The sequence below is a fragment of the Ammospiza nelsoni genome, chromosome 26 (assembly GCF_027579445.1).
Source record: "Ammospiza nelsoni isolate bAmmNel1 chromosome 26, bAmmNel1.pri, whole genome shotgun sequence".
NCBI lineage: Eukaryota > Metazoa > Chordata > Aves > Passeriformes > Passerellidae > Ammospiza > Ammospiza nelsoni.
The window spans coordinates 4,487,647-4,504,519 of NC_080658.1; the positions used below are offsets into that span (position 1 = coordinate 4,487,647).

The 16,873-nt window shown below is 56.9% G+C and overlaps 3 protein-coding genes across 3 annotated transcripts; 1 reads left to right on the forward strand and 2 right to left on the reverse strand.

Moving 5' to 3' along the window:
- The first annotated feature begins 154 nt into the window (after positions 1-154).
- Positions 155-3,530, forward strand: CCDC103 (coiled-coil domain containing 103). The gene is made up of 3 exons (XM_059489450.1): positions 155-447; positions 1,183-1,315; positions 3,093-3,530. The coding sequence occupies exons 1-3, from the start codon at positions 299-301 to the stop codon at positions 3,528-3,530; spliced, it is 720 nt and encodes a 239-aa protein (XP_059345433.1). The 5' UTR covers positions 155-298.
- Positions 3,531-7,211: 3,681 nt separating this feature from the next.
- On the reverse strand, positions 7,212-8,456 carry FAM187A (family with sequence similarity 187 member A). Its single transcript, XM_059489327.1, has one exon. The coding sequence runs from the start codon at positions 8,454-8,456 to the stop codon at positions 7,212-7,214; it is 1,245 nt and encodes a 414-aa protein (XP_059345310.1).
- An 876-nt stretch (positions 8,457-9,332) lies between these two features.
- On the reverse strand, positions 9,333-16,873 carry KIF18B (kinesin family member 18B). The gene is given in 12 exon segments (XM_059489328.1): positions 9,333-9,931; positions 10,031-10,131; positions 10,708-10,923; positions 11,169-11,278; positions 12,018-12,194; positions 12,268-12,465; positions 12,946-13,056; positions 13,265-13,369; positions 13,780-13,934; positions 15,102-15,395; positions 15,398-15,481; positions 16,669-16,873. Coding segments are annotated over 12 exon segments (2,355 nt in total).

Consider the following 16,873-nt stretch of genomic DNA (forward strand, 5'->3'; position numbering starts at 1 on the left):
GCGGTGCCGGCGCCCCGGCTGCGGGGCGGGGCTATCGCGATAGAGCGCGCGGCCCCGGGGCCCGGCTGCTCATCACCGGGCGGGACTATCGCGATAGAGAGCGCGGCGGTGTGTCCGGGGGGTTCGGACAGGGGAGAGGTTCCCAATTGCCACCCACGTGCGCGGCCTTGCGCTGTCACAGTGCGGGGCACAAGGCGGGACCGTCACGATAATATCGGGCCCGCCTGGCAGCGCCGTTGTGACAGAAATCTGTCCTGGAAGCCACTTCAGACAGGGCTGTCCGGGCACGGAACCGGGCATGGAGCCGGGCATGGATCCGGCCGGGGCGTTCCCGGTGCTGGAGCGGGAGCTGCGGGCGGCGCTGGCCGAGGACGAGCGGCGGCAGCGGGAGGGCGAGGCCAAGCTGCGGGCGCTGCGCCAGGGCGTGCCCGACTACGGCCAGTTCAGGTCCGGGGCCCGGGGAGCGGCCCGAGGGGGCTCCGGGGCCCGGAACAGCCCCGAGGGCAGAGCCCGCTGAGATTTGTCCCAAAACTCCTCAGGTGGCCCCGTGTGGGCTGAGATGTGTCCCTGCTCCTGGGGTGGCCTGGCTGTGGCCAGCAATGGAGTGGCACTGTCCTCTCCCCTCTCCCCAGGGCTCTGTCACCTCCCCGGGACACTGTCACCTCCTCCCATTCCCACCCCAGCCCCCGTTTCGCGCCCAGGCCATGCTGGGAGTGCAGAGCAGAGGGTGGCTGTCCCCTCTGTCCCCTGTGTCCCTGTGTCCTTCCCAGCCTGTCCCTGCTGTGCCCAGGGGGTGTGGGCAGGCTGGGATGGCAGAGCTGCCCCACAGGGGCATTCCCAGTGCCCTCCAAACTCCAGGATTCTCCAGGGCTCCATCTGAGGGCTCCCTGTGCTTTGACATCCGGGTAGATCCAGGGCTTTGCCACATTCTGGGACCTGTTCAAATTCCATTCATGGGGTCACATCTGTCTCATTCCCCCTTGCCACTGATCCCTGAGGGGCAGGAAAACACCTTCAAGTGGCTTCTCCCCAAATATCTTGATGGGATTCCAGAGGGATTTCAGGTCAGGGCCTTCTCCTCCAGCCTGTCCAGCCCCTCTGGGTGCTCACACAGCCCAAAATCAGAAATTAGAGCAGCAGCCTGGAGCCTCAAAGTGTCCCTCCTGTGCCCGTTCCCTTCAGGGAGATTGTGCTGGCTTCTCACCTGAAGCCTCTGGAGAAGAAGGACAGGCTGGGACAGAGGAGGAATGTGCTGTGGAATCCCTGTGCAGCCCCAGCTCAGACAGCACCTGCCCACGCTGTGGACATCCCACAGGTGAGGGAGAGGCCCCAGCAGCTGGGAATTCCTCAGGAATCACCTGGGTGTTAATTGGGATGAGAGATTTACTCAGGATTCACTCTGGGTGTGAGCCAACCCTCCTGGCCCTTGAAATATCAGGGTTTGGATCAGGCTGCAGAGATTCCCTGAGCACAGGGAATTTATTTAACGGTTTAATAGGCTGAGTTAATCAATCCTGCCCAATCCTGATGAGCTCACTGGGTCCCTCAGTGTTGGGGACAGGGACAGGACATTTTCTGTCCCTCCATTCATGGCTGGAGTCACCTCAGTAGTCCTGTCCCTGCTGGGGTGTCCTGGTCATTGGGTGTTTCCCATGATAAGGAAATTTCATGGATTGCCTTACAAACAATCTCAAGGGTTTTTTATGCTGCTGGGGTTTCACTGAGCTCTGTTTATTGGATCTTTTGCAACTCTCCTGGTTGGGGCTGGGGTCACTCCACAGCCATCTGTGTTCACACTGGGTGTCACAGCTCATCCACACTTCCCTTTCCCCCTGGATTTTCCTGGTTTCTCAGGATTAAATGCACTTGGCTTTTCCTTGTCTTCCCTTTTCCTCCTGATTTCTCAGAGTTAAAGGCACCTGGCATTCCCTTTCCCCCCCTGGTTTCTCAGGGTTAAAAGCACCTGGCATTTCCTTGTATTCCCCTTTCCCCCCTGGATTTTCCTGGTTTCTCAAGGTTAGAGGCACCAGGCATTTCCTTTTCCCCCTGAATTTTCCTGGTTTCTCAGAGTTAAAAGCGCCTGACATTTCCTTGTCTTCCCCCTTTCCCTCTGGTTTCTCAGGGTTAAAGGCACCTGGCATTCCCATTTCCCTCTGGATTTTCCTGGTTTCTCAGGATTAAAGGCTCCTGGCATTTCCTTGTCTTCCCCTTTTTCCCCCTGGTTTCTCAGGGTTAAAGGCACCTGGCATTCCCCTTTCCCGCTGGATTTTCCTGTTTTTTCAGGGCTAAAGGCACTTTTCATTTCCTTGTGAAATGCCAAAAAGGCAGCTCCTTTTCCCTCTGAATTTTCCCCCTGGTTTCTCAGGGTTAAAGGCACCAGGCATTCCCTTGTATTCCCCTTTACCCCCTGAATTTTCCCCTGGTTTCTCAGGGTTACAGTAACCTGGCATTTCCTTTCCCCCCTGGGTTTTCCTGGTTTCTCAGAGTTAAAGACACCTGACATTTCCTTGTCTTTCCTTTTCCTCCTGTTTCTCAGGGTTAAAGGCACCTGACATTCCGTTTTCCCCCTGGAATTCCCAGGTTTCTCAGGGCTAAAGGCACTTGGCGTTTCCTTGTGTTCCCCTTTTCCCTCTGAATTTCCCCCCTGATTTCTCAGGGTTAAATGCCCCTGGCTTTTCCTTTTCCCCCTGGATTTTCCTGGTTTCTCAGAGTTAAAGACACCTGACATTTCCTTGTCTTTCCTTTTCCTCCTGTTTCTCAGGGTTAAAGGCACCTGGCATTCCCTTTTCCCCCTGAAATTCCTTGGTTTCTCAGGTAAAGGCACCTGACATTCCCTTTCCCCACCCTGGATTTTCCTGGTTTCTCAGGGTTAAATGCACCTGGCTTTTCCTTGTGTTCCCCTTTTCCCCCTGAATTTCCCCCAGGTTTCTCAGGGTTAAAGGCACCTGGCATTTCATTGTCTTCCCCTTTTCTCCCTGGATTTTGCCAAATCCCCCAGTAAAATCATCCCAGCTATCCATGGGCTGATTGGGGTGAGGGAATCAAAGTCTTCAAACCAAACAGAAGGAGCTGAGTGTCCCTTTCTCCTCCAGGAGCTGATCCAGCTGCCCGGCACCGCTGCGGAATTTCACCGCGATTGGCGCCGATGCCTGAAAAGTGGGACAGACAAATACCAGTTTTTGCTGGAGCTTGGAGGGGAGGCCTTGGGCAGGATTTTCCAGGCTGATGTGGGCTTTGGCCTCCTGGGGGAGTTCCTGACAGTGCTGGCAGAGAACATCCATCCTGGGGACAGAGCTGCCATCCTTCAGATCCTGCAGAGCCTGGCGGGCACCGGGCGCTTCGGGCTCAACGTGGCTCTGCTGAGCCATGCAGAGAAGGAGAGCAGCCAGGATTTGTTCAGGAAGCTGCAGAGCAGGGATGGGCAGGCTGCTGGCCAGGGGGAAGCCCATCCCATAGAGAACCACCTGGAAAAGGAAACTGAGGAGGAGAGGACAGTGGTGGAGCTGATGAAGCGGTACCAGGTCAGCTGAGGAGCACCAGGATTGAGCAGAAACCTCAAAGCTTGACTTTGGCATCACTTGTTGTTGTTCACAATAAAGTTTAGCTCCCAGGCTGTGGTGCTGTGATCTCTGAGCAGGGTGTCCTCACAGATGGGTATGGGTAAGGAGAAAACCAAGGGAAAGAAAACAGGGTGGTAGTTTTGAAGGAGAAACCCAAACCCAGATTGTGATGGTGTTCACAGGGGTTTTTGGTTGAGGGAAGAGATGAGGATCTGACTCCATGTTTCAGAAGGCTGATTTATTATTTTATTATATATATTACATTAAAATTAAACTAAAAGAATAGAAGAAAGGATTTCATCAGAAGGCTAGCTAAGAATAGAATAGCAAAGAATGATAACAAAGGTTTGTGGTTCCACTCTCTGTCTGAGCCAGCTGGGCTTTGATTGGCCATTAATTACAAACAACCAACATGGGCCAATCCCAGATGCACCTGTTGCATTCCACAGCAGCAGATAACCATTGTTTACATTTTGTTCTTGAGGCCTCTCAGCTTCTCAGGAGGAAAAATCCCAAGGAAAGGATTTTTATAAAAACGTCTGTGACATCAGATAGTCCCTTTCCTCCTCCACCCTTGCTCACAGTTACTGAGGGGTTTTAGGAGATGTAATCAATGACAGTGACAACCAGCAAATGGCAGAGTTACCCCAGCAGACTGGAAGCATGGCAGGTCCAGGTTCATCCCCGAGGCCTGGAATGGGAATATTGGCCTTTGTGGCAGCACTTGGGGGGACATGTATGTCCCTGCAGTCTGCTGTGGTGTCATTCCTCCTCCCTTTGCACATCTGATGGCAGCTGAGCACTGGAGACTTCAGCAAAAAAAGATCCTGGAGTTACCGAAGATTGGGAGATTGTCTTGGTTTGGAAAGACAGGAGTCTGCTAAGGAAGGCAGGAGCCTCCCCTGAAAGGGAAAATGTAAACCCTCCCCAGCCCTCTGAATTGCTATAAATTTTAAATTAAGGGGCTCTCCGGCAAAAATATGGGAGCAGGAAATAACAGTTCTTTAATAGGGAAACAGAAAAAAAAATAAAGGATAAAATAAACAATGCAGTGCACTAGAACAACACTGACATAGATCCCAGCCTGACACCCTGTGGGTCAGGGTGTTGGTGGCAGTGCCATTGGAATTGTGGCTCAGCCCTCCTGCAGTGTCAGGGGTGGTTCTGTTGGAGCAGGGGGATTTGCAGAGAAGGATGTATTCTGCCTCTGAAGATCCAGTGGAGGAAGAGGCAGCTGCTGTTCCTCTGGGGAATCCAGTGCAGAAAGCCGTGCTGGTGTCTCACAACCTCTGGATTATATCTGGGCAGCAATGCTTGGCTCCTCCCTCTGGGCTCACATCTCCCAATGGGATGTTACAGTTCTTATCAGTCATGCAGTGACATTCAATAGCTGTTATCAGCAATGTCCCCTCCCGAGGGAGGTGTGAATGTGGTCACTCAAAGAGAGAGATAAGGCAAACTGCCCACTTGACAAAGGTAATCTGCCATACAGAAACGGGGCTGGAAACAAAACCTGCACACTTGGGCCAGGACTGACACCCCACTGTCCCCCTCAGCCCTGAGCTGGGGATGTGTGGATGCCATGGGACAGAGAGAGAGAAACAGCAAGCGCTTCTCACAGCGGCTTGTGAGGAGTTTTAGGGAGCTGGAAAGATGTGATAACTTGTTGAGTATAAACAATTTGCAGGTCGTGTTTTTCTACTTTATTTTTCTGTTCCTCTGAAGGGCAGTGCGTGAGAAAGATGTTTCTGTTACTTAGCCAATAGAATAGTGTTGGGGAAGATGAAACAGGACGATTATAAATATGATTGTCTGGCAAAAGATTTTGAGAATATGGAAACTATAAGTGAGATTGAAATGAAAGCAAGCTTTGAGATCCCTCAGTTACTGAACAACTGGAAAACAATGGTGTGGCTGCTGAAGGTGATCCCCTTTTGATGGAACAACACCCTCTGCTTGCAGACAGGCCCAAGGGTCAGAGCAGACCCTACAGCTTGGCAGAAGGGGCCCAAAGAGGAGTTTTTAGGGTTTAAAATGTAACACAGGATGGTAATGTAATGATTCTTATAGGCTGGATGTAAATGCTATAGGATTTGTATCTTGTACTGGATTGGTTAGTGAGAATTGGAATATTCAGCACAGAAGAAGATTTATTGTATTGTAACAGAAACCTCGCTCTCTTACCCTTTTACTCTCTCACCCTCTCACCCTCTCTCCCCCTCTCTTCTCTCAGCCTGCTCTGAGCTGTGTTTGGCAGCTCCCAGCAGGGCCCTGCACCCAGGCCCTTTGCAATAAACCCCAAATTCCACAACCTGGCTGCAGAGATCTCTCATCTCCATCTGTCCCCACCATCCTACCCCCCTGACACTTCCACAGACAGAATCTATTGTGCCACTCTATAAAAACCGCGCGGTTTTTTTGAATAAAACCTTCTTTGCCTTTTCTACCATCCTGCCTCTCGCCTGTTCCTGCCTCAATCTTGGCACAAGAATGACAGGGATGTTGCCCCCCAGGGGCTCTGTTCATGTGCTCTCTGCTGCCTGGCTGCAAAGCTGCCCCTGGATTTTCCAGCCAGGTCCTTTCCCAATTCCTGTCACAGACGGAGCTTCTGGCTGTCACTTCAGCCCGTGCTGCTGCCAGGGGAGCAGCCCAGGTGGCTGCATGCTTTTCCAGCCAGCTCCCAGCTGGGCTCCGTGGTGGCTCCTGGATTCCTGCCTGCACAAATCCCTGAGCTGTGCTGGAATTCTGCCCTTCCTGCTGCCAGCTCTGCCTCCCAACAAGCAAAACCACGGCTGCAGAGGATACAGGCACAGCCCTCAGCTCCCAGCACTGCAGGGGTTAATCCCTGCAGGATTACAGAGCAGTGCAGGAAGCACTTTGGGTTCTACTGGGAGATTTTTAGGGATTCAGAGGGTGAGGCTGCCAGGTGAGTCTTGGTGGCTGTGTTCCCCCTGGCCTGCACACACAACCCTGGCTGGTGCCACCCTGGGGACACTGTCGGGCTCTGTCTGGGGCTGAGTTTGGTGGCAAAGTCTCCAGGCCTGGAGCTGCCTCTCTGTGTGTGAGCCCTCCCAGCTCATGCTGGGGCTTTGTTGCCCTTCAAGGACCCAACCAGCTGCATCCTGCTCCCTCCCTGAGCGTGGGAGATGCAGATTGTTTTCCATAGCTCTGTCCCTCCCTGATTTTGCTTCTCCTGTCATCACCAGGTGTTTGGTTCACCATCATCAACACGGTTCAAGCGCCAGAGCATCGCTGGGACCCACAGTGCCCTCCCAGACAGCAGGATTTCCCTTGGGAATGCTGACATCCTCAAGTCCCATCCTCAAACAAAGGAGATGAGCCTGGAGGGGGGCACATCCTGCTCCCTGCCGAAACCCTGCAGAGATGCCACCACCTTTGGGGGACGTGTAAGATAACTCTGTAGGGCACAAACATTGACTCCCAGTTCTGTGCTGAGTTAAAAACACCTCAAAAGCAGAGACAGTTCTGAAGAAAATTGCCAGATTATTTGAAAAAAAACCCAACAACTTTCCATTCAAAAAGTCAAAACCAAACATTGAAAAAATGTTGAAACTAAAATAGGCTAAAATGGTCCTCACATTGGAAATTCCCTGCATGAGGGTGATCCAAGCTGTCCAAGTGGTGGAGCTGCTACAACTTGGCCAGTTTCCTGAACACCTCAGCCCTGCAGTGGGACAGGTGGATGAGGAAGAAGATGCCGACGATGACGGCGAAGCTGATGCCCACAGCCCTCATGACGAAGATGGACTCGGGGTCGCTGGGGCTGCGCTGGCGCCGGGGCTCGAAGGTGACAGTGAGCTGGAAGCCGGCCACCAGCTCGCCCTCCCGCCAGCAGAAGTAGGTGGCTTTGTCCCTCCTGCGCAGCCGCTGCAGGTGCAGGTGGTTCCCGTGGTCGATGAAGAGCCTCATGTCCTTCCTGACCCCCACCAGGTAGTGGGCACGGTAGAGCCGCACGGATCCCTTGTCCCAGGCCACGGCGTGCTCTGGCCGCGCCCCCGGGCATGAAATCACCAGGTCAGTTTTGGGGGGCTGGTTGTGGTACTGGATGGGGACACGGGGCAGCTCTGGTTTCTCACCCAGCTTGTAAACCACGTTGGAGATGGACTGCACGCCCTCCTCGGGGGCTTCCTTCTGCTGGCAAGGGGCCAGGCAGCTCCTGACGGCCACCTCGGGGCTGCGGAGGCGGATGAGGCGCCCGAAGGGTTTGGGGACGGCCCTGGAGCCGCAGGAGCTGACGTTGGGCAGTGCCGTGCGGTAGCGGGGTTTCAGCTGGGGGCTCTGCACGTAGCACAGCCCGATGCGCCGCTGCTCGCCCCGCACCCCGCAGCGGTCACAGCGCGTCCAGTCCCAGAAGGTGGTGAACAGCGTGAACTCCTTCTCCTTGTGGTCCTCTTGGACGTGCTGGTCTTTATCCAGGAAAGCCACGGTGATCTTCTTGGTGGGCTGCACGTCCACGTCGTAGCCGTAGAAGAAAAGCCCTTCCTTGGTGCCGCACAGGTAATGGCCAGAGTCCCTCACCTGGGCTCGGAACACGATCAGGCTGAACAGGCGGATGCTGAAGCGCTTCAGGAGGTCGCTGCCCGCGCGCACCTGCTTGGAATCCACGATCACGGTGCCGTTGAAGTCCGTCAGCACCGTGGTTTCGTGGCTGTGCAGGTTCTTCTGGAAGTACCAGACCACAGAGGAGGCCTCCTCGGGTTTGCACTTGCAGGGCAGCTCAAAGGTCATGTCCGCCAGGTAGGCGACGTTCTCGAACACCAGGAAGGCGGGACATGCCGTCTTCTTGAACACATCCCCTTTCTTCTCAATGGCAAAGGCCTGGAGAACATCCAGCAGGGACAGGAGAATGGTGGCTCCCAGCAGCCTCATCCCCATTGCTGCAGGTGCTCCCTGGCCCAGCAGAACTCACAGAGCCCAGGCAGGGATCTGCTGGGAGCATCCTGCCCTGGAACAGCCCAGCCTCTGTCACCTTCTCTGAAAGCAGCTCTGGAGCGTTGTCGCCCACGTGCCTGGCAACAATGGAGCTGTGCTGGGACCAGCGGAACCCCCAACACCTCATCATGGTTTGAGCTGGGTGGGAACTTAGAGAGGATCTCTAGTGCAGATCAACATCTCCATGGCTGTGCCATTGGGAAGGTAGTGGCTTTTGAGACAGAGAATTTTTAGGTTGTGCTTTAATTATTAGGTCAAAGAGAACCTTTGACCATGAGCTGGCCAGTCTGATGAGAGGGAAGGCTTGGGGGGTGAGTTCCAAATGTTTGTGCCATTGTTTCCTCCTGGGGAGGAGACCAGGCCAGCCTGATGTTCCTTGGCTCAAGATGAGAATCATGGGGCAAACCCCATCAGAGCTGTGTTTGGCTGTGGTGGAACCTCTCACACCCCACACGGTTTTCTGATCCCCTCTCTGAAGTGCCTGGACACAAAGAGTCACAGCATGGGGAACAAATAAGAACTGGAAATGTGAGTGTGCAGTGGCAGAGCTGTGATCCCATTGCAATGACAGTGGGACAGCTCACCTGACTGGGATACTGTCATGGATAGCCATGGCCATGTGTCCCCACATCCCTCACCTGCACTCTGGGACACTCAGCAGAGGCACCCACAGCCCTGGGATGATGGAGAAGGAGGACAGAACCCAACCCCAGAGCCAGAACCATTTCCAGGCTCCACACACGAGGGTGAGGCAGGAGAGAACAGCCGCGTGTTGACCCTTGGATTTGGGACAGAACAATTTATTAAAAACACAACAACCTATTTCCTAAACCCACTCATAACCTGCAAACACACATACAGCACTGTGCCAACAGAGGGGGCACAGAGGTGGGCACTGGGCTGGAACCACGGCCAGAAGGGCGGTATGGGGCAGGAGGGGTTGCTCGAGGAGCTGCCGGAGGAGCTGGAGGCCTTTGGGGTTTGGGTGCTGGGAGGGGTGCTGGGGAGGGGGCTCGGGGGGGCTTCCCAGAGCTCCTGCTGCTGCTCAGGGCTCGGAGGAAGCAGCTCTGGAGCCGGCCCGGGCAGGGGGCTGGGGGTCCGTGCTGGTGCCGCGGTGCCAGGGCTCTGGGTGCCCGGCGCAGGGGAGGGCTGGCAGCTGGCACTGCTGGCACTGCGGGGCTCCAGGGGCACGGGGGAGCTCTGCCCTGCCCCGGGAGTGCTTGCTGCCTTCCAGCCCCGCTGGCGCTTCCTCCGTGTTCGGGAGCCACGAGACTTTTCTGATTGGGAATCGCTGCTCGACTCGAGCATCCTCATCACAGGCCACACAGAGATGGGGCTGGAGCATGGAGAGAGCTCCTGGCAGCACAGCGAGGCCGTGATGGGCACAGGGGACTCTGGCATGGTCACAGGAGCCTCGGCTGAAAGAGCAGAGAAGAAACAGAATCACCTCGTGTCTGCAGCTCGGGAGCATCCCCAACCCCCGGGGCACCCCCACTGTCCCCATCCCAAATCCTCACCTGCAGAGCTCAGCTGCATTCCTGGGGCTGGGGCAGCCTCGCTGAGCTCTTCAAGGCAACAGGGAAGTGCAGCTTCCTCCAGCCCTGGGGACTCCTCCAGATATTTGGGCTCCTCCAGCCCTGGGGACTCCTCCAGATATTTGGGCTCCTCCAGCCCTGGGGACTCCTCCAGATCTTCGGGCTCCTCCAGCCCTGAGGACTCCTCCAGATCTTTGGGTTCCTCCAGCCCTGGGGACTCCTCTAGATCTCTGGGCTCCTCCAGCCCTGGGGATTCCTCCAGATATTTGGGCTCCTCCATCCCTGAGGACTCCTCCAGCCCTGGGGATTCCTCCAGCCCTGGGGACTCCTCCAGCCCTGAGAACTCCTCCAAATCTTTGGACTCCTCCAGCTCTTTGGGCTCCTCCAGCCTTATGGACTCTTCCAGCCTTGTGATCTCCTCCAGCCTTATGGATTCCTCCAGTCCCGTGGAATCCTCCATCCCGGTAAGTTCCTTCAGCCCTGTGAGCTCTTCCATCCCTGTGGGTTCCTCCATCCCTGCGAGCTCCTCCAGCCCTGTGGATTCCTCCATCCCTGGGAGCTCCTCCATCCCTGGGAGCTCCTCCATCCCTGGGAGCTCCTCCATCCCTGTGAGCTCCTCCAGCCCTGTGGGCTCCTCCATCCCTGGGAGCTCCTCCAGCCCTGTGGGTTCCTCCATCCCTGGAAGCTCCTCCAGCCCTGTGGGCTCCTCCATCCCTGGGAGCTCCTCCATCCCTGTGAGCTCCTCCAGCCCTGTGGGCTCCTCCATCCCTGGGAGCTCCTCCAGCCCTGGGAGCTCCTCCAGCCCTGTGGGTTCCTCCAGCCCTGTGGGTTCCTCCACTTCCTTTGTCTTCTCAGTAATTTCATCAGGGCAGGGGCTGTGAGTAGAGATTTGGAGAAAGAGTGTCAAACTTGGAATGTGGGATATTCCCAAGCTGTAAATGCCCTCCTGGAGGGCCTGAGCTGTGAGGTGTGTGTGCACCTGTGGGTGACAAGGGACCCAGGGACAGGCCAGCGTCTCCAAGCTCAGCCCTGGTCCCCACATCCATCCAACCATGGACAGCCCAGTCTGCCCAGGCTGTGAGGAGACAGCAGGACATGGGGAGGACACACGGACACTCACTTCTGCTCCTGGTCCTGCTGAAGGGGACTTGGTGTCTTGGTCTGGAATTGCAGATCGGACGGGGAGGCTGTTCTGGAGCTGCAGGGAGATGCCCCAGTGTCCTGCAGGGACTGGGGTCAGGCAGTGGTTAAAACACAACAGTGCAGCATGAACCCATCTCCGGGGCTGCTCCTCAGCCTCCTCCAGGCTCCAAGGGGTTGGTGGCACACCTACCCCTTCCCCTCCCCCTTTCCCCAAGCTTAAAAGGACATGGGACCATGCAGTCGGGATTCTGTTGGAGCTGTTACCAAGATTCAGATGTCTGTGACCCTGGAATAAAACTCTGGATCAAACTCTCTGGCAGAATCCATCTCCTTTTCCTCTTCACCTCGCCTTTCCACCAGAGGTAAACCTGAGTTCCTGATTGCCCGGACTTGTTCCAAATGCCAGCTGCAACATCCAGCTAGCCAAAGGTGTCTCTGAGGTGAAACCACCACAGCTGCCACCTCTGGTCAAGCAGCAAGGGCCAGATGAGCCCAGGCATGTACCATCCAGCTATATTGGTATTTAATTCCCATATATTGATATTTAATTCCAATATATTGGCGCCCAACGTGGGGCAGCTCCAGCCTGGGGATGGATCAGTCAGGGAAGAGACCCCTGAGGTGGCACCCTCACTTTTGCTGCAATATCCAGCCAGCCAAAGGTGTCTCTGAGGTGAAACCACCACAGCTGCCACCCTTGGTCAAGCAGCAAGGGCCAGACGAGCCCAGGCACGTTCCACCCGGCAATATTGGGATCATATTCCAATGCACCCCACCACAGACCCCCCAGCAGCTCCCGAGCCCGTGGGGCCGTCCCGGTGCTCACCGGCAGCATGATGTGCCGGGCGCGGCTGGCGAAGCGCAGCGTGCTGTAGGTGTCGGGGCCGGCGGGCGCCGCGGGGCTCACGGCAGCGATCACGGTGCTGCGGAAGCTGCCCACCAGCGAGTCCTTCAGCAGCAGCGTCAGTTTGCTGTCCCGGAACGGCACGTGGCTCTGCCCGCCCTGTCCCGAGATATCGCTCAGCTCTGGGCCGTGGGGACACCATCCCGGAGCAGCCCCGGGGAGCCACACTCACCTTGGCTCCGGCCAGAGCACGGACCACGCTTTTGAAGGCCAGCAGGGAGCGGTTGATGCTGGTGCCCTCCCACATCCCCTCTCCCCGGCCCGGCGTGTCCCAGGCTCGCTCCGAGCCCGCCAGGTCGATGAAGCTCAGCTTGGCCACACGCGGGTCCCTGGCGGGGCCCCCAGTGATGTCCCAGTGCTTCACCTGGATCTGGGGACAGAGAGGAATGAGATGGCTCCACACAGGTGCTCTGGCCTCTGTGCTTTCAGGGAACCTTTTCAAGAGCCATGGAATCCAGAGGGAGGAGAGGAACGTGGCATGTTGAAAGGATGAGCCAAACACCCCGTGATGACACAAGGAGCAGAGCCAGGAAAGGGATGTGGCAGGGAGGGACAGCTATGGGAACAATCAGCATCTCCCAGACTCGGTGATAGGGAGGGGTATGGCTGGGCAGGTCCTCAGAGGGACTGGAAAAGCATGAAGCCACCTGCCAGCAGCAAGGGGCAAGGCAGCAGGCTCAGGCTGAAGTGACAGCCCTGGAAGTGGGCAAGGACCTGGCTGGAACCGAAATCCAGGGGCAGCTTTGCAGCCAGGCAGCAGAGAACACATGAACAGAGCCCCTGGGGAGCAACATCCCAGGGGTGCCCAGGTGGGCAGGTTTTGTTTCCAGCTGTTTGCAGCAGCCCTCACCTGGAAGATGGCGTGGGAGCGGGAGGAGGCGGCGTTGGCCTTGGTGGAGCGCTGGGCCCGGTTTTTGTTGCCTTTGGCCAACAAGGCCAGGAGATGCTCTGGAGTTGTGGGCTGGGGGAGAAGGGGCAGGGGGTGGATCAGCACCTGGGCACCCTGAGGCCGAGCAGCCCCAGGCAGTGCCAGCTCTGCAGGGCCCTGGCAGCTCGGGGCCACCTCTGCTGCCAGCCAGGAGCCAGGAGCACCTGAGACCTCCCCAGCCCGTGTCCCCAGGGCTCCCAGCACCGTGCAGATGAGTCTGTCCCAGCCCTTGTGCTCAGACCTGGTGCAAGGAGAGGCCCTGTGCCACGACTCCTTTCCCGGGCTGCTCCCAGACGTTCAGAGGGCCCTGGGGCTTCAGCAGGTCATAGACACGTTCCTTGTACACCTGGAGCAGGACATCGGGGTCAGGCTGAGGTTTAATTCTCTGGGAGGGAGCTGAGTACCCCTGCAGGATCTGGCACAGCCAGGGCTTCCCCCTGACCCCACCTCTGGCACCTCATTCCACCAGGAGCAGCTGATGGGGCTCAAAAGGCAGGGCCAGCTCCCAGAGCTCTGCTGGGCAGTTCCCTCAACCCTGCTCCTGTCCAGCCCTTCCAGGAGGCCCTCACTGCTCTGTGGAGCACAGCAAGGGAGAGGAAAGCCCTGCTCTAGCAGAGAGGGAGGAACAGCAGCAGGTGGATGATCCTGCCAACCCCAGGGGACACTGCAGGTACCCCGAGTGTGGCTCTGGATCAACCCCAAATCTCCTCCCTGGGGACCCTGAGGCAGGAGGGGACACGCTGAGCCACAGCAAACCTGCTGGTAGGAGACCAGGACCTCCCAGCTCCTGTCCTTCATGGCCTCGAGCCTCTTGTAGAGCTCCACCGTGGCCAGGTGCACAATGCCAGGAGTCCTCTTGGTGCCCATCATGGTGTGGGTCTTCCCAACCCCTGAGGCTCCGTAGGCAAACACTGCAGGGAAAAGAGGGAGGTGAAATGATCTAAGAGCAGAAGAAGAGGAGGAGGAGAAGGAGAAGGAGGAGAAAGAAGGAGAAAGAAGGAGAAAGGAGCTTATCTGCTTCCCACACAGATAAGACACAAGGTAAAACTCATAACCTTCCCCACTGCTCCTCAGGGCAGTTTTTCTCCCTGGTTTCAGCCTCTCTAGTGCAGCAGGGACAGAAGGAGCCTCCAGGTGAGTGCTGCTCCCATGCTCAGCTCACCTCTGACCCTCTCCCCACGAGGCATTTCTGCTTCTTCTCTTTCACCCCCATGTTCCAGCACCTCCTCTGAGGCCTCCCCATCAGGGTGGGATGCACTGATCTGGAGCCTCAGCCCTCTCCTGACTCAGTGCTGGGGCCTGGGGACAGGGACAGCCCTTCAGTGGCTCTCAGGAACCACCAGGAGCTGGATCAGCATCCCCTGGTGTGAGTTCCTGGTGCAGGGAGAGCCTGGGCTGCTCCTGGGAATGCTCCTGTGCCATGCAATGCTGGGAACAGCTCTGGGGCTGTGGGAGCTGTCCAGGACCTGTCAGACCTGGATTTCCAGAGCCCATTCCAGCCTGGAAAGGCATGGCAAAGCCAAGGGGCTTTTTCTCCATGCATCCACCACACTTCTACCCATCCTTCCTGACCCAGAATAGACAAGAGCAAGTAATCCTTGTTCCTCTAAATGCCTGGCCAGCTCTGCCCAGCCAGGGATCCATGGGGAGGCTCAAAGGGATTTAGGGTCCTTGGGGAGTCTCTGGGGGTCCAGGGGAGCTGTAGGAGCATGAAGAGGTTTGTGGGGTCATTTGGGATCCAAAGAGACCCAAAGAGAGGCCAGGGTTTTGGGAGAGGCTGTGGGAGCCTGAAGAGGGTTCAGGCTCATGGGGAGCTCCAAAGGGGCACAGGATTGGCACAGGGAGGGGTGGGCACAGACCCTGGCGAGGGATCTCTCTGTCCCAACACCCACATCCATCCTCTGCACCCCATTCCCACAGTGCTGAGCACTGCTGGAACCAACAGCTGTGTGGTTTTGGGTTGCTGTTGGGTCACCCCATTCCCAAAGATGCACGGGGGCTTCCAAATGAAATCCTGAGCCCTGGGAGGGGATGGGGCAGGAGTTCCTACAAGGATCAGGGCTGTGTGAAGGACTCACCGGAGCAGTTGTAGCCAGCGAGGAGCGTGTCCAGCAGAGGCAGCGTGGTGTGCTCGAACACCTCCTCCTGCGTGGCCCTCTCGCCAAAAACGTGGTCGAACTCGAACTCGAGGCTCCTGCGGCGGCGGCCGGGGCCGGGGCTGGTGCCGGGGCCGGTGCCGGTGCCGCCGGGCTCCTCGGAGGTGAAGAGCACGGCACGCTGGTTCAGGACGTGCAGGATGGAGGGCGCAGCTCGCTCCCGGGGGTTGGGGGGTCTCACACGCAGCACCACGGCCACGGAGCCCTCCTGGGGAGGGGCCTCTGCCCCCCAACAGGCACCTGGGGCTGGGGTGTCGGGCTGCTCCGGGCTCCCCATCCACTGATCCTGGTCCTCCTGTGGTCTGGGGGGGGATAGGGTCAGCTGGAGGGTGCATGGGGGAGAGAGATCCCCAGGCTGGGCGAGCTCTCAGAGCTTTCCCCCTTCACCAGGGTCTGTGCCCACCCCTCCCTGTGCCAACCCTGGTGCCCCTTTGGAGCTCCCCATGAGCCTGAACCCCTTCAGGCTCTCACAATCTCTCCCAAAACCTTCACCCCTCTTCGGGTCTCTTTGGATTCCAAACAACCCTACAACCCTTTCATGCTCCTACTGCTCCTCTGGACCCCACAGAGACTCTCCAAAGACCCTAAATCCCTTTGAGACATAACCCCCTCCCACAGCCCAACATCCCCCTTTCAGCCCACTCAGCCTACCCCTCTCTTGGCCCCCACAGCCCCTCTCACGACAGAATCCCAGAATCACAGAACCCCAGAACCACAGAAACACAGAATCCCAGAATCTCAGAATAATGAGGTTGGAAGAGACCTCTAAGATCATCGAATCCAACCTATGCCCCAATGTCGCAGACAACTTCTATAAAAAATCTTTTCTTTAGAATTTTTTCTCCTTAGAAGCTGGGAGGCCTCAGGAACAAAATGTAAACAATGGTTATCTGCTGCTGTGGAATTCAGCAGGTGAATCTGGGATTGGTCTCATGTGGTTGTTTCTGATTAATGTCCAATCACAGCCCAGCTGGCTCAGACTCTAAGACACAAACCTTTGTTATTCATTTTTTTCTATTCTTAGCTTAGCTAGCCTTCTGATGAAACCTTTTCTTCTATTCTTTTAGTACAGTTTTAATGTAATATATATAATAAAATAATAAATCAAGCCTTCTGAAACATGGAGTCAGATCCTCGTCTCTTCCCTCATTCTGGGACCCCTGTGAACACCGTCACACCCTAACACCTCAACTCCCCACATTTTGGCCCCCACAGCCCCTCTCACGACAGAATCCCTGAATAATGAGGTCGGAAGAGACCTCTAAGATCATCAAGTCCAACCCATGCCCTAACACCTCACCTAGAGTACAGCACCGTGTCCAGTCTTTTTATAAACACACCCAGAGACGGTGACCGCACCACCTCCCTGGGAAGAGCATTTATTCCTCTTTCCACCCCGCTATCACTCCTCAGAGCCCCCTCGCACAGCCCTGCAGCCGCCCAGAACTGACCCAGCCACCGCATTCCCCGCGGGGACAGCAGCACCCACGCCTGAGGTCGGCATGGCCGGGCAAGGGACGAGGCAGAGCCCCGGTCACCGGGAACGCCGAGAGCGGAGCGGCCACCGGAGCGCGGCTGAGCGGGGACAGCGCCGCCGTTGTCACCGGGGACCCGCCGGTGCCTGGCAGCCCTGGAACGTTGGCACTTGTGGCCATGGAGCCGGGCCGGGAACAACGCAGCCCCCGAGGATGCAT

What these genes read in the sequence shown, in the direction of transcription:
- FAM187A (XM_059489327.1), bottom strand. Translation starts at nt 8,456, where the DNA reads ATGGGGATGAGGCTGCTGGGAGCCACCATTCTCCTGTCCCTGCTGGAT.
- CCDC103 (XM_059489450.1), top strand. Translation starts at nt 299, where the DNA reads ATGGAGCCGGGCATGGATCCGGCCGGGGCGTTCCCGGTGCTGGAGCGG. An exon ending in CCCGACTACGGCCAGTTCAG is followed by an intron (nt 448 to 1,182) that starts GTCCGGGGCCCG and finishes CGTTCCCTTCAG; the next exon opens with GGAGATTGTGCTGGCTTCTC. An exon ending in ACGCTGTGGACATCCCACAG is followed by an intron (nt 1,316 to 3,092) that starts GTGAGGGAGAGG and finishes TTTCTCCTCCAG; the next exon opens with GAGCTGATCCAGCTGCCCGG.